At 38.5% G+C, this 16,281-nt stretch overlaps 1 protein-coding gene across 2 annotated transcripts; it reads left to right on the top strand.

The window, feature by feature from the left end:
• Positions 1–4,728: 4,728 nt before the first annotated feature.
• Positions 4,729–15,981, top strand: LOC143875775 (actin-7). 2 transcript variants are annotated; one of them, XM_077377380.1, is made up of 5 exons: positions 4,729–4,876; positions 12,764–12,837; positions 12,928–13,321; positions 13,975–14,588; positions 15,662–15,981. In XM_077377380.1, the coding sequence occupies exons 2-5, from the start codon at positions 12,778–12,780 to the stop codon at positions 15,725–15,727; spliced, it is 1,134 nt and encodes a 377-aa protein (XP_077233495.1). In that variant the 5' UTR covers positions 4,729–4,876; positions 12,764–12,777; the 3' UTR covers positions 15,728–15,981. The 2 variants fall into 2 exon arrangements, with proteins under 2 accessions (XP_077233495.1, XP_077233503.1); XM_077377388.1 differs by lacking the exon at positions 4,729–4,876 and adding an exon at positions 5,007–5,082.
• Positions 15,982–16,281: the final 300 nt, after the last annotated feature.

The raw sequence follows: 16,281 nt of genomic DNA, 5'->3' as shown, positions 1-16,281 counted from the left end.
ATCAAATTATGGAGGTTAGTTTTGGTGTAACAAGAAGTTGTTGGGTTTTTATATGTTAACGTTGATTAGTAAGAGGGAAACGAGATGATGAGGAGATTTCTTAGGCATCACTTGACACATGGCGTTATAGAAAGGGTGGAGTTAAAACAGAACAGAACCCACTGAACTGGTCAACCTACGATAAAGCAGAGGTGGCCCAGTATCAGATATGGATGGATCATGGCCCGAAAATTGGGAGTGGCAACAGGTCATCCATGCAGAAAATCAAGTAGGTCATCCATGCAGAAAATCAAGTTTTCATCTCTCTCTCTACCAAACATGAACTTTAGTGGGGCTAACTAGTGAATTGTTTAGATCTTTGAACAAGGTAGGCCCCACCTTTACTTATTCTCACAACTAGTACTCTATCCTCTCTTTGAGCACAAACCCTTGGTAGAGCCCAACAATGAATGGTCTAGATCTTTGAAGAAGGTGTACACCATAAAAAGCGTATTTTTTAAATAAACACTTGGACGCACCTGATTCGAAGATCCAAACTTTTCTTTTGTTGGCCCCCAACATAAATATGCCTTGCCCATAGAATCATCTATATAGGATGATCCAAACCTCCAACAAGCCTCTACAGATCGGAGAGTTAGGATCAACATACGGAGATGATTGTGGGGGAAAGGCCTATTTACATTGGGCCCATCAAATGAACGGTTTAGATATTGAAATAAGGGCCGCAATGAATTTTCTAATAAATATGCTTTGTATGGGGTATGTATGGAGAAGCACGTATTTTTTTTAAAAAAAATAGAGTGACGCCCACCTTGTTCAGGGATCTAAAGCATTCAGTCTGTAGGCCTAATGTAGATTTGTCGTACCATGAAAATCATCTCCATTGGATGATCTAACTATTCGGTCTATAGAGATTTCTACATGGTGTAATTTATCTATAGAATTCCAATATATATGGTGGTGCCCGCCATTTTACGCGTAATGTATTGATGTTTTGAGGACCACCATTTTACATCCATGCATAGCATGGGCCACGAATGCTAGTGAAATAACTGTTCTTCTTGTCGTTGATCTTCAATCCCTGCACAACCCCGTGAAATGCAGTTTTCCTTATATCGACCTGGGTAGCATTGATCTTCAATCGTTGCACTTCCCTATCTAACACTGTTAAAGGTAGAGTAATGCTAAGGAAACCGAGAGTACCACGGAAAAGGGGACTTAACAAATTGATTATGTCCACATCCTCACAAGTGACGTGAGCAATCCCTTAAGTTCAGGAAAATCAACAAAACCTTCAATTTTTTGCACACATGGCACATTCTCATTGCAGGTCCCCTACTCGGTGGTACTCTCGGTCTCCATATCATTTCCCTTAAAAGTATAATTTTCTAGAAAAAAAAAACAGAAAGCCCCTATTTTGATAATACCACCCTACTCTATCTCTTATTTTGATATTGACAACCATTGTAGATCCACATTTTAATAATGGCACCCACCTAGGTAGTCTCTTTGCTTTGCATAGATTTTGACAACCAAACACCTATTTTTCTCACTTCACTTCCAAGTGGACCCCTCAATTCACTTGACCTCCTTGCAACCAGATGGAGCCCAGATGTGGTCATGCCAACTAAATAATAGGGGTGTGAATTAGGTTGGGCTCAACTTGAACCCCACGGGTTCAACCGGGTTTGTCTCGGGTTGGGTTGTCATTTCCTCAGGTTGGGTTGGGTTAGTGTTGAGGCCTTGGCAGCCCGTCCTCCCTCTTCTAATTTTATCTTGATTTTCTTTGGGTATTTTTTTTCTTTGTACTTTTATGTTTGGCCCAGAGTTAACCCGATCCAATTTCAAGTTTGATGAGTTAGGTTAGGGTTAAGAGATTTAGAGGCAGGTTGGATTAGGGTTGACCATCTCGACACAAAGTTCGGGTTGGGTCGGGTTAGGATTAAAGGAATCTATCGTGGGTTGGGCTAGGGTTGGGCTCAACCGGATCCAACCCTACCCGAGTTGCACCCCTACTAAATAACTGCAAGACATGAGAAAAACAAGTCCATTAACCTTGCCTACAAAGCAAATAGCTGGCCGTTATTTTCCTGCCTACAAAGCAAATACGCCTCGTCCAAGCCCAAATGCAGCCCACAATTAAAAGGGTAAAAGCCCATTAGTCTACCTACTGGATGATAGACATCACAATTTTATGATTTTGTGTCCAAAGCATAGCAAGAAAGATAGAATGGTTGTTTGGCTAAATGAATGAAAGGTACAACGGTCTTTGGCCTTCTCTGTTTCCTCTGTTTCCTTCTTTCTTTTGGGCAGTGAAAAATCGACCCCCATATATCTTAAATCGACCCCCATATAGGGCAGTGCTCAGATAGAGAGATAGAGAGAGGAGAAGGAGAGACATGGGGTCCATTTAAGATATGAGGAGGTCGATTTATCCCTGCCCCTTCTTTTTTGTACACTCTCTCTTTTAGCTGGCCTAGTCATAGAACCTGACTTTCCAGCCAGGATCTGATGACTCTGGACTGTACCACAGAGAAGTCAGAAATTTTTAATTGGATATTATTAGATCTGGAATGACAAAAAGGGGTGCAGACAGTTAAGATGAAGTAGACAAAATTATTTCAACAGCATGTTAACTCTTCTTTCTTTTCCAAAATCAATGGGAAAAGGATCGTGGTGTCCTCACTCCCTGCCCTCCCCTTGTCTCTCTCTTTTATGTTCCTTCTCCCTTTTTACTTCTCGTAAACAAAAGTTACTAGTTACTTGGAATCTAAAGGGCAAGTACTTTGTGAGTGCAACTCGGGTCGGGTCGGGTCGGGTTGAGGCCAATCGGAACCCAACCCCAAACTTTATACCGTCAACCCAAACTCGACCCGATCCGACTCAACCCAATGTAATCCGACCCAATCCAAAAAATTAATATCTCAACCCGAACCCACCCAAACCAGACCCGATTTTCCAATTAGGGTTGGGTTGAGTCTGGTTTGGTCGGTTTGACCCTATGGTGATATTTTCCCCCAATAGGTTTTTATGTTCTAAAGAAACAAGGGTGATTAGTTTTTTTCGCCCCTTTAGGATAATGCGCCCCTCTTTTCATGTGATTTGATGTCAAAAAGCATTAAGGTCTGCCCACAATTCACGTTCAAAGGGGGAGCATTATCCTAAGGGGAGGCGAAAAAATCATCTCCCAAAAACAGAACACAAAAATGGTAAAAAAAAAATATTGGGTTTTGATGCGGGTGGGTCAACCCAAACCCGACCCAACTCGGGTTCAACTTCCTCAACCCGAACTGACCCGACTCAAACACGACCCATCTTCACATTCTCAAACGAACAGGGACTTAGTGCGTGTTCGGCGTACCGTTTAAAACACCGTTTGGCGTTTGAAACACCATTTTGGGGCCAAACAGCCATTTGGGAGTGTTTGGGTGCGCAACCATCGTTTGAAACGCTGTTTGAAACACCGTTTTGAACCCTCAAAACGGCATTTTGCAAACGGAGGGGGGAGGTTCGTTTGCAAAACGCCGTTTTGAACGGAGTTTTTGGGCTGTGAGTTTTTACGTGTTTGCCCTCACCAAAACCCATATTTAAGTATATGCGTGCGATTTTATGCGTTACGTCAAATACCAAAAAAGTGGGGGTGTTAATATTATTCTTGAGGACACAAATTTGTTAAATTGTTAGTATTTAATTCAAAATAATGGGATGCTGATATCATTATATGATCTCTTAATTTTGATTTTTTAAAGACAAAAGAATTAAAAAAAACCCTAACCCTTCGATTTGTGGGGACAAAAAATGGAGAGGTATAAAGGTCTAATAATCGGTTGGGGACTCCAGAATCGGTAGTCATAATCTAAAACAAAAAGGGCCTTAATTCGAATCGTCCATGAATGACCAACCATTCTTATTTAATACGGGACAGAATATCTGAAATCCTGAGAGATTCATTCTGATGAATTCTTGGATTCTATTCTCAAAGTTACTAGCAGGTGAATATCATCACTAATGAATGTGGGCACTGCCCAGCTGGACTCAGCATAAAGGAATTAGTGACAGCTCTATCTACCTCAAATTCTTGGATGATTTTGGGCCCACTTTATTCCCGTTGACCCTAAAAAGGAAATGATGCCTTTGCTAGGATGATGAAACATTAAAAAAAACCCACTAATCCAACGGTTGAAAACGACCAATAGCCAAGGATGAATGGAGATTTTATAAAGTGTAAGCCCTTATAGTCCCTTATTTCCACAGGATGATCCAAACCGTCCATGTGATTGGCCATACTGTAATTAGATTGTGCTAAAAAAATCATTTCCATAGGATAATCCTAGCCCTCCGATCAATAGAGTTTTCCACAATATGCAGTTCCTCTGTAGATCGGAGGGTTGGGATCATCCTGTAGAAATAATTTTTCGGACACAACCTATTTACGTTATGGCCCATCACATGGACGGTTTGGATCATCCTATAGTGGGGTCCGTACAGTACTTTTTGAAAAATACGGGATTGTAAGGGCTTACACTAAATAAAAAACTGTAGTCTATCATCCCTCAGAATGTAATTATGATGCAAGAAGAAGGGTATGCATGTAATTTCCGTCAATGCCAAACACAAGGCTATTTTTCTGTCAGACCGTTCCCTCTCTTTTTTCACGGCAAATGATTCGCTCTCCCCCTCTCACTTTCCAAAACCGCATTTCATTTGACTTTCATTTCGTCTCAATTTAACAGCATTTCATTCGGTCCTGATTTGGGTTTTATGTAACCAGAATCTATTGCTTCTTTCAAACCCTCTCCACCTCATTTCTCTGCTCTCTGCCAAAGAGAAAGGTCTCTGCTATTATCTCATCTTCCCTTCAATCTCGTTTGAAAAGGTAATCGCTTTTTTTCTCTCCTCTGTTTTTTCCGATTATCTTTTCTCCCTCTTACGATTATGTTTTTTTTTTTTTCGGCTTTTGATTGACCTAGTTTCCGATCTTTGATGTGATCTAAAGCTCATTCTCCATAGATTTTCCAATTTTTGTTTGAGATTCTATTAGAGATCCAGTCCTTCCACATAGAAATACCCGATCCTTTTCAGGTAGCTTCTTTTAGCCTCAGATCTAGGGTTTTGAGATCTTATTTTGCTCCGATCTCTTGAAAATGATTGTTTTCTGCTTAATATTGGTTGAGATTGTGTGTTTTCAGGATCTGATAAGGCTTTTTGCCGTGTTTTATGCCATATCTATGGCTCTTTTCGTAGTGGTTGAGATTTCCAAAGTTTTAAGCCGATTTCTTTTGATTTTTTGATCTGTTTCTGGTTAGATTGATTTGTGCATGTTCCTGACTGTTCGTCTTTGAGTATCAATTGAATTTCGCTCTTATCATCTGGTTAGATCTGCTATATAATCTTAAATTTAGGCTACTGGTATTGGTACTACCATGTTTTAATGATTGCACAAACTCAGTATGTTTTTTTCTTTTTTAATGAGCTTCTGACCGTTTTGGGGAACTGGAACAACTTTTGACAGCCGTTTAAATAACAAAGGACAAGATGAGTTATTGCATTTATCAAAACATGATAGTGCAAATATCTGTTTCTGATTTGATCGATTTGTACATGTTCCTTACTGTTCGTTGTTGAGTATCAATTGAATGTCGCTCTTATTATCTGTTTAGATCTGCTAGAGTTATTCATCATCTTAAATTTGTTCTTTTAATCCTGCTTAATGACTTCTAGTACAGTATTTGATTGCATATTTTTCTCTATCTATCATTGTAAGATCGTGCTTTTGAAATTTGAGTCATTCATGGTAGACATTGAGATTCTGATTGCATATTCCCTAACCTTTCCATTTCACCGTGAATGTGAGAGTTTGATTGCATATTATGAAGTTGTTGCTTATCATAATGTATGTTGGTTTTGGTTTTTTGTATGGAGATGAATTTAGTTATTCTGGATGGTATTTGGCAGGGACAAAGTAGTTAATAGTTGGTACTCAGCTTATTTTTTATTGATTTAGTCATATTTGTCGTGTTTGTTATACCATTCCTTGCTTAATTGGAGTTCATAGCTTCAGTTTCATGATATGTGCTTGTAAGATGTGTGTTACTTAGAACCTAAGTCATAAATATTGTTTTGGGGAATTCTGGGCAAGGAAAAATCTCGGGATATATTAAATTTTTTCATTTTTAGGGTTTATATCGGGAAAAATGATAAGAAATTATTTAAAAATATATAAATTAAGACAATAAAAAAATATTGTGATATTATCGCGGTAAATCAAAATATCGCTATATCTTTTAAATTCATGGGATTATTTCAAGATTTTTTCGTTTTATGAAATTTTCGCAATAAAATTGCTATATTTAGAACACTAAGACAAATAATTTAAAGAAGCTTGTTCTGTTGATTGAAGTTGGGAGTTGTTGGGAAACTTTAGTGACAAACTTTTTCTGTTTATCTAGTTCGATTTTTTCTCTACCCTTTTTGTTGAGTTTGTCTGATTACTTCTCTTGAGATGATTCACTGTCTTGTAGGCCGTCTTGTATTGAAAATTTCCTTTCATTGAAACTTAGGCTTGCCATTTTCTCTTTTGGTGCTATGTTACTGTCGCTAGCAATTTTAATGTAATTTAAAGAGGGCAATAGGGGAATTCAAGTGAAGATTGGATTGGACCAAGTCACTGGAGTTAGGAGGGGTTAGATGGAAGTGTAAGATTTCTACAACTCCATGCATTGTAAACTTCTCGGGAAAACAATCTATGACTGAGCAACTCATTTTTCAAATCTACCAAATGGTCACCATATTGTTCGACTTGCATGATGTTTGAAGTGCTTAGAAGCTGAAGAACTCTACATGCATGATACAAGCAAAGAGTTAGAAAATACTGAACTAGACGATGTCCTTCAACCTTGAGGTCGGAGGTTCAATCCCAGCTTACCTACCAAAAAATACCCAACTTAACGAGTTTAAATAGATATTGGTTACACTGAACCATCTATTACACTTGGTTTGTTTATCATCGTAGAGGATCATAAAAAAAGGTTTTGTAATATCAAATGTGGGCACCATATGTTGCTCATGTTATGATTTGGTAACAGTATCCATCTATCACACTTGGTTTGTTTATAATCTTAGAGGATCATAAAAAAGGTTTTGTAATGTCAAATGTGAGCACCATATATATTGCTCATGTTATGATTTGGTCTCATTTCTTCATATGTCACCTCGTCCATGTATCGCTTTGGTGATCTTGAAGTTGATTTTCGAGTAATCTTCATGCACACATCCCATGGATCCAACCCAGAGGATATGGTTGTGGGTGAGGGTTAGTTGTCAGCCCCATCTTAGCTACCATTCCTTCGGAAATCAGGTTTTTTTACCTCCCTGAATCGATGATGGATCCCACTAGGCTTTAATTCACTTGGATTCAAACTTGGAAAGTTCCTCTCGCTCATCTGGTTTCGTGGGTCCTTCAGTGGATCTGGCCATGAATGCCAATTTCTCGTCTGCCTCATGTAACTCGGGTAACTCCTCAGCTTCAACTGCAAGTAGAGTTGCCTTGGTTTTTTTCCTCCGTGTCCTTGTTTCGGTATCCCTTTGGTCGTAGCTCGGGCTGTAGTTTCCAACACTCCCCAGTTGTGTGTCCTGGTTGTTTGCAGTGGTCACACTGCCTTACAAACCGTGTTGGCATGCTTGCTTGACTTTGGATCGTACGTAGATTTGTCTCCCGTCCGATTATCCTTTTTCTTGCGTATATGATCTAGATTTTCGATCGCCATGGCTTTGATGCTGGTCTCTTCGATAGTGTCGATGGGGAAGAGATTCAACTCTTCTTGGATGTACTCGTGCAGTCCTCCTAGGTGGTTCATAAAGGTACCTTGCTCCTCCGAGGAGATCACAAGCGCTATGGATTGCTTGTGGAAGTCTGGTGTGCTTCTACACCGTTTGCTCTAATCGTATCCGCAATTACTGCCATCATAACCAGCAATCCTTTTCTTATCCGAGGGGATAGAACCTTTTTCCAGATTATTTCCTGGAACTCTATCCGAGTCTCATTTGCCAATCCCTTATTCCTTGCGTATGCATTCTACCATGTAAAAGCGTGACTTGCTTCAATTTGGCAAAGTTTACCTTTTGAGTGTCTGTCTACTCGTAGATTGAGAAGTAGGTTTTGAGTCTGTCGAGCTAGAGCCCGACGTCCAGTAGCATGTTGGTTTGGGCTTTCAGCTTGAATGGTTGGACAAGGATACTCTCTTTGGAGTCGAATGTCTGGAGTGTCGGATCTCCTTTTTTCTGCTATCAATCCCTCTTGACCTCCACCTCTTTTGCACCAGTGGCACTTTCAGGACTCGGCTGTGAGGCTGTTGCCTCCTTGGCAGATATCAATTGCTACATCATCGACATGATGGTAGCCGTATGAGAACTTCTTTGATCGACTCCATTGTTTATCCTCAGTCAATGTGTATGAGTATTAGGTCTTCTTCTCCATGTGCCTGTTACTGCGAAACACAGGTGTTCACCATTGTTTACGGTCCCGGGGTGATTGCAAATCCTGCTTTGATTTCCTGTTGATCCAAAATTGTGTTTGGATATTGTGCGATCTAGTGGCTCTAATACCACTTGATCCAAAGTTGTTTTTGGATGCCGTGTAATCAAGTGGCTCTGATACCACTTGGTCCGAAAATAGGATAGGCCGAATCGAAAGGGTAACCAATGGTCCGATATTAGGGTGAGAATTTCAAACTAGTCTTGGATTACGCTTCCAAAACAAGCCTTTTCAAGGAAAAAAACCACGAGTAATAATAAAAGAGACAACAACAATGAGAAGGATTTACGCAAAAAATACCTGAGGAGGCACCTGAAACACATCTATTTGCATTAACTTTTATTTTCATGGGAAGATGGCCCTTAATTGGCTGCCTTTCCCTTTCTCTAAATCATCTATTTATAGACAAGAGCAAGAGAAATCCTATTTTTTTGTAAAACAAGGAAACTGGGATGACATTCTATTCTATTTAAAACAAAAAAGTAAAAGAAATAACGTGTGGAGGAGTCTCTGCATCAAATTTGGATTTCCATGAATAGTCAGTGGAGATATTCTCCTTTTTCTCAACTTCCTACAAAATAGTTCTTATCCATGTGTAACTACCATGATGCATGATATATGGTCCCCATCCATGTAAAATAAAGATCATGGCAGTGGGCCCCATACCAAACATGATCCATCCGGGTCAGTAAACCAAAATACCCATAAGGGATTGTTTTATGATTTGCCATAAAAATTATGAGTGCTATTGTTATTTCCTGGGCAATCTGATTTTGATCTGAGTAGATGAGAGAGATGCTGATTTACAAAATTGCAAGAAATAGTGAGACTTAAAATGAATTTACTGTTGGATTTTTGGTCAGATACAGCTATTTACAATGATCACTACTCTCTCTCTCTCTCTCTCTCTCTCTCTCTCTCTCTCTCTCTCTCTCTCTCTCTCTCTGTCTGTGGGTGGTTTGAGTGTATGAAAATAAATACAAAAAATCATGGAAATAAAAAAATAATAATTCTATTATAAAAGAAATTTCAATTTTTTTTATTTTGAATAAGCCAAACGTTGTATAACTCATTTTTATGGAAAATGAACGGTCCAAATTATTCAATGGGGAGGTGTAGACTTCTTTTTTCTACAGTCGTACATTTTTTTATCGCTGCAACAACACCATTAGCTGTTCTCATCATTCATAAAAAACAGCACTAGTTGTTCTTTTTAGTTTTTACTATCTTTAAGCCATGAGTTATGACATGCACCCCCAAATTTTGAGCTGTGATTCCATCCGGGTCAGTAAACCAAAATACCCATAAGGGATTGTTTTATGATTTGCCATAAAAATTATGAGTGCTATTGTTATTTCCTGGGCAATCTGATTTTGATCTGAGTAGATGAGAGAGATGCTGATTTACAAAATTGCAAGAAATAGTGAGACTTAAAATGAATTTACTGTTGGATTTTTGGTCAGATACAGCTATTTACAATGATCACTACTCTCTCTCTCTCTCTCTCTCTCTCTCTCTCTCTCTCTCTCTCTCTCTCTGTCTGTGGGTGGTTTGAGTGTATGAAAATAAATACAAAAAATCATGGAAATAAAAAAATAATAATTCTATTATAAAAGAAATTTCAATTTTTTTTATTTTGAATAAGCCAAACGTTGTATAACTCATTTTTATGGAAAATGAACGGTCCAAATTATTCAATGGGGAGGTGTAGACTTCTTTTTTCTACAGTCGTACATTTTTTTATCGCTGCAACAACACCATTAGCTGTTCTCATCATTCATAAAAAACAGCACTAGTTGTTCTTTTTAGTTTTTACTATCTTTAAGCCATGAGTTATGACATGCACCCCCAAATTTTGAGCTGTGATTTGATCGGATGAGTAGGATTAACAAACTCCCTCCATTCCCAACTTTTCACACGAAAAAAGGATCAACGAATATCTCGAAACCATGCCTAGAGGTTCTTGTTCAGAATTTAGAAGAAATTCTAGTGATTGTTACTTGCCTCCTTTTGATCTAATTTGCGTTGTTTTCTACTATTGAGGACTTTTTATGGATGATATATTAAGTAAATTCCATTAGTTATTTCACTGGTAAAAGTTGTTCATTTAAGTAGGTAGTGTGGTAAAGAGACCTAAGGCCTTAAGGCCTTGACTCTCCTTTTCTTTTCCTGAAGCCTACTCAAGTTTTAGCAGTCATAGTATATGTGGATGTAGTGCCGCATCGGGAGGTCGTCCTTGCGAGCCCACGATGAGTGTTGTCGAGGCTGATATTTTTGAGAGTAAGCCTTCTTTTCCGTGAACTTGGGATTACGGAATAATCTGAATTTCATGCAAATAAACAATGACCACCTAGGTAAGGGACCTAGGACCCTTAAATGACAATGTAAACTAATCTACGATCCCAGAGAGTCAGGTCTGTTACCTAATTACGAGAAGGGAAGGTGTTAGGCACCCTTTTCGCCCGGTAAAACCGGTCTTTAATTCCAAGAGTTTTCTTTATTTACATTTAATCAAAAGGATTAATCAAATTATTTGAGAGGTATGATCTACGAGATATGCAATCTAAATAATCTAATTGGATGTAAGGCTTAGTATTTTATTTGGTTTATCTTATTTACACAAAAGAAAGCAATCGGCAACATATACAACAAGGCAAGCAACAAGATAAGATAAGAAGGGGACCAAAAAAAGGAAAAGGAAAGAGTGCGTCTGAACTTGGAGGCCACCCAAGCTGCTTAAGTACCCCAACCGCTAGAGATTAAGTCGCTCATAGTTCAACGTCCTAAGGCGCCTAAATTACATGCTTAAATGCCTAACTTAAGGGATTGGGATAGAGAATGAGACTGGTGATTGACCTTGTATGCATGCTCCGTTTGGTTGCCAATAAAATTTTTGTCCTAGGAACAATCTAGTAAAATTTTCGTCCCATCCCATGTTTGGTTGCCTTTTAGTACTAGAATTTTTTTAATCCCACACTTGTAATGATTGCTTATGTGGTGACATGGACTCCTTGTCCCCTAATTTTCTTTCCTAGGGAATGATGTTCTTTCTCTTTCTCTCTCTTTCTCTCCCTTCCCATATTTGGCAATGACACCCCTAAATTTTGGCGGGAATTTTGGAATTGTAGGAGAAAAAAAAAAACCTAGAAAATCCTGTTGACTTCACTGTTTGGTTTAAAAACTCCTTGGGAGAAAATTTTAACTGGCAACCAAACAGAGCATAAGGGTTCCATCTAGGATCTCTACATGCAAATAATGCAAGGGACCTAACCTTCTAGGTACAACTAGACTTGATCTGAGGGATTGAGGGTTCGCAAGCGACCTATAGCTAAGGCTCAATTAGTGTATTGACTAAGATTTCCTAAGAGACTCTTGCTCCGTTTGGTTGCCAGTAAAATTTTTATCCCAGGGAGTTTTTAATCCAAACAGTGAAGTCAACGGGATTTGCTAGGTTTTTTTTTCCTACAATTCCTAAAATTCCCACCAAAATTTAGGGGTGTCATTACCAAATATGGGAAGGGAGGAGAGAGAGAAAGAGAGAGGGCCATGTCACCACAGAAGCAATCATTACAAGAGTGGGATTAAAAAAATTCTAGTGCTAAAAGGCAACTAAACACGGGATGGGACGAAAATTTTACTGAAAACTTCCTAGGACAAAATTTTTACTGGCAACAAAACGGAGCATAAGGGTTTCTAAAGGGATTTCGAATTCAAAAGCTCTTAAGAATTTCGAATTCTTTTGGGTTTCTTGAGTTTTTTTGTGATTTTCTTGAAGCTTTTAATTATCTCGGAATTTAATGCATTTTGTAGGTTTTAAAATTGTTTAACTAGTTAGAAATATTTCACTCGAGGCTTTTATCGACTTTGTTATCTTTGTCCTTTAAATTTCCAGTTAGTTTTTTTTTATTTAGCTTTTATTTTTATTGTTTTGTTGTTTTCTTCTTTATTAATTTCTGTTTTATATTGGGTTTTTATGTTAATTGTTTGATTGACAGTGGAGATTAAAGACATTCTATTTTATGTTCTGGTTAAATTTTTTCCTTATATATTTGAATTTTTCTTGAATATATTTTGGATTTATCGTTGAAAAATATATTTATATGATATGGTAAGTTTTATCAATCCCATCTTGAAATTATATATAGTTTAATAGACTATCAATCCCAATTTAGAGCTGTCAAATAACCTTTATAATAGCATGTACATCTTACTGCTGTTTTGGTAATACAGGTTAAATATAAAATATGGCTGATTCGGAGGATATTCAGCCTCTTGTCTGTGACAATGGTACTGGAATGGTTAAGGTGAGGATAATTGGTTTCATGGTATGCTTCATTTTTAGCAACACAACCTTGTCTTTTCTTTTAGTTATACCATTTTATTTCCCTTTTCAGGCTGGATTCGCTGGGGATGATGCTCCAAGGGCTGTGTTCCCAAGTATTGTAGGTCGGCCTCGACACACGGGTGTTATGGTTGGAATGGGACAGAAAGATGCATATGTTGGCGATGAGGCCCAGTCGAAAAGAGGTATTCTTACTTTGAAATATCCCATCGAGCATGGGATTGTGAGTAATTGGGATGATATGGAGAAGATCTGGCATCACACCTTCTACAACGAGCTTCGAGTTGCTCCTGAAGAGCATCCTGTTCTCCTTACTGAAGCTCCCCTCAACCCTAAGGCCAACAGGGAGAAGATGACACAGATCATGTTTGAAACCTTCAATGTCCCAGCCATGTATGTTGCCATTCAAGCTGTCCTCTCCCTCTATGCCAGTGGACGTACCACAGGTTAGTATAAAGAAATCTTTCGCCAACATGTATGCATATACACAATCTTATGGGCATTTGTTTGATCTAGTGAATGATACTTGTAGTATGTATGTATGTTATATGATCGGTATGCGATGCATATATTTTCAGCTTTATAAAGTGGCATGCTAATAATTTTTATGCTCTTGTGCATGTATGCACTTACCTTTGTTAAAGGAATTGAGTCCTATACCTTTTCTGCACAGTGAGAAAAAGGACAATATTAATTTCCCAAGCTTTTAAGGGAATTTATATCTGCACTCCCTTATTTTGATAGTAGCATTCCTCTCTCTATTAAACACTTTTACAATTGTCTCTGTTGATAGTTTTCTTGAATGTTAATAATAAGGAGTGCCATTATTATATCAATGAAATGTGAATATCATTTGACCGTTGTTACTCATGTTATTTTGGGTGATTGTTCCTATACAAACAGCTCCATACCATTTGTATTTGTTGCTCTGGAAAACCACATTACTGAATTATCATTGAAATGATCTTCCTATTATCTGCAATGTCTGAAAATAAAGAGAACTTATTTGAACATACATCTCTTATTGTAAGAATATTTATCTTCCCAAATGCCTTCTATTTACTCAACCGCCTCTAATTTATGGTGCTTTTCTCTTTAGGTATTGTGCTGGATTCTGGTGATGGTGTGAGCCACACTGTCCCAATCTACGAAGGCTATGCACTTCCTCATGCCATCCTCAGGCTCGACCTTGCCGGACGGGATCTAACAGATTCCCTGATGAAGATTTTAACAGAGAGAGGATACATGTTCACCACAACTGCCGAACGGGAAATTGTTCGTGACATGAAGGAGAAACTTGCCTATGTAGCCCTCGATTATGAACAAGAGCTCGAAACTGCGAAGAGCAGCTCCTCAATTGAGAAGAGCTACGAGCTACCCGATGGTCAGGTGATCACAATTGGGGCGGAGCGATTCCGTTGCCCTGAGGTGCTATTCCAGCCCTCTCTCATTGGAATGGAAGCTGCTGGAATACACGAAACCACATATAATTCTATCATGAAATGTGATGTGGATATCAGAAAAGATCTCTATGGCAACATTGTGCTTAGTGGTGGGTCTACCATGTTCCCTGGCATTGCAGATCGTATGAGCAAGGAGATCACTGCACTTGCTCCTAGCAGCATGAAGATCAAGGTGGTCGCACCGCCTGAGAGGAAGTACAGTGTCTGGATTGGAGGATCTATTTTGGCATCACTGAGCACCTTCCAGCAGGTAATACTTTTTTCTGTTAAATACTGCTTTCATTTCACTGGGGTTTTTTTTTTCCAGATTAGGCACGTCTCTGTCATACTTGTCACCGCATCTAGATTACTGTGACCTACTTTTGACTCGCCCTGGGTTAGTGAAGATATGAGTGCATTAATCATTCACTTGTCCGAGTCCACTCATATTTTCTAGCCCAGTACTTGTCTACTCATATTTTCTAGCCCAGGTTTTGTCTGAATTTTTAGACCCTGATGGTATGAACTGTGAATTGTGAGCCATGTAGACACTGGTGATATGAAGTCCCATAGTTACCGGAAACTTCCTAGTTGGATGGGAAGCTCGCTTCCCAAATTCAGGGGAAGCGCAGTTCCCAAACTAATGTGTTTCCTCTTAGTTAAGAGTAAGCTTCCTACATACATGAATAAAACATTTGAAACTGTAAAAATTTTAAATTCCTTAAACTCGGAATACTGATTAACCGTGATTTTTTTTCTTCTACTTGCAATCCTTAACTATATTGACCCTTCTTATTGCTACTACAATCTTACTCTTTCTATGTACTTGTTTGCTTGCAACGGGGCTTCCTACATACTTCATGTCGGCTTTAAATGACGCTTCCCACGCATTTTCTCTCTACCTTAGAACTCCCCCGCTCCCCTACTCTGGCAACTATGGTATGAGGTGTGAATTGTGAGCCCATGCACTAATGGGAAGCTCCTAGGGTGTGTTTAACTTGCGAGAATCAGGAATTAGAATCAGCCTTAGCATCTTATTCTGATTCTCCTGTAAATGTAATAGAATAAAAAAAATCCAATAAAATTTTTATTTCGACCTGGGTGGGATCAGAATACCTCCTGTTGGGCTGGAAACAGAATCTAGCTTTTTTGGTCAATCTATTCTGCCCTGGTTTTAATTATGTTCTCCTTATTTTGTTCATCTATTTGAATCAAATATAGTGTCTCGACCGCCCCACATTTCCCATAGTTATGATATGAACTTGAAAAATGAGAACTGTGTAGTTTCTCTATTGGTAATTACAGTTCGGTTAATGAGGTTTGTGGTTGGAATGGTGTTTGCAGATGTGGATATCCAAGGGAGAGTACGATGAATCCGGGCCGTCCATTGTTCACAGGAAGTGCTTTTAAATTTTCAGAGTTTTTGTTTGCTTTGTGTTTTTGTGGTCTCATATGTCTTGGTTGAGGAACGATCTGGTTTGTTTGTCATTTCGTTTGAATTTTTTCCAAATCCCTTATTTCCCACCGATATACAATATTTAAATAGCAGGTATGTGTAAGTATATGTAGGTTGGATTGCAAATTCATTTCTCTTTTATTTTTTTTCTGTACTGGTTGAACTAGAAGAATTTGCATGATTATTTTCATCACAAGTTACTTTGCTATTTCTCTTTCCTAAGTTACTAGGGTTATGTATGTGCAATTTGCATACCTTTTCCCTGTGGGACTCAAATTTCTTGTGACGATTTGTCTCGTAGAGTCCTATATCCTAATGGAGGTGAAGGCTTCCGAAAATTTGATCCATATCCTAGGTCTAAAATTGTTTTGGATTGTGATCTAGACCCTAGTTGCAAAATCCAACGGAGTCCTATATCCTAATGGAGGTGCAAGTGTTCAAAACTATCTTTCATATGTTTTATCTATTCACGGGGGCTCTTTTTTGTTGTAATAATATTTAAAAACGA

The sequence above is a fragment of the Tasmannia lanceolata genome, unplaced genomic scaffold (genome assembly GCF_043159265.1).
Source record: "Tasmannia lanceolata isolate RefF3 unplaced genomic scaffold, GAP_Taslan_0.1 ptg000002l, whole genome shotgun sequence".
NCBI lineage: Eukaryota > Viridiplantae > Streptophyta > Magnoliopsida > Canellales > Winteraceae > Tasmannia > Tasmannia lanceolata.
This window is presented reverse-complemented; position numbering and strand designations above follow the sequence as displayed.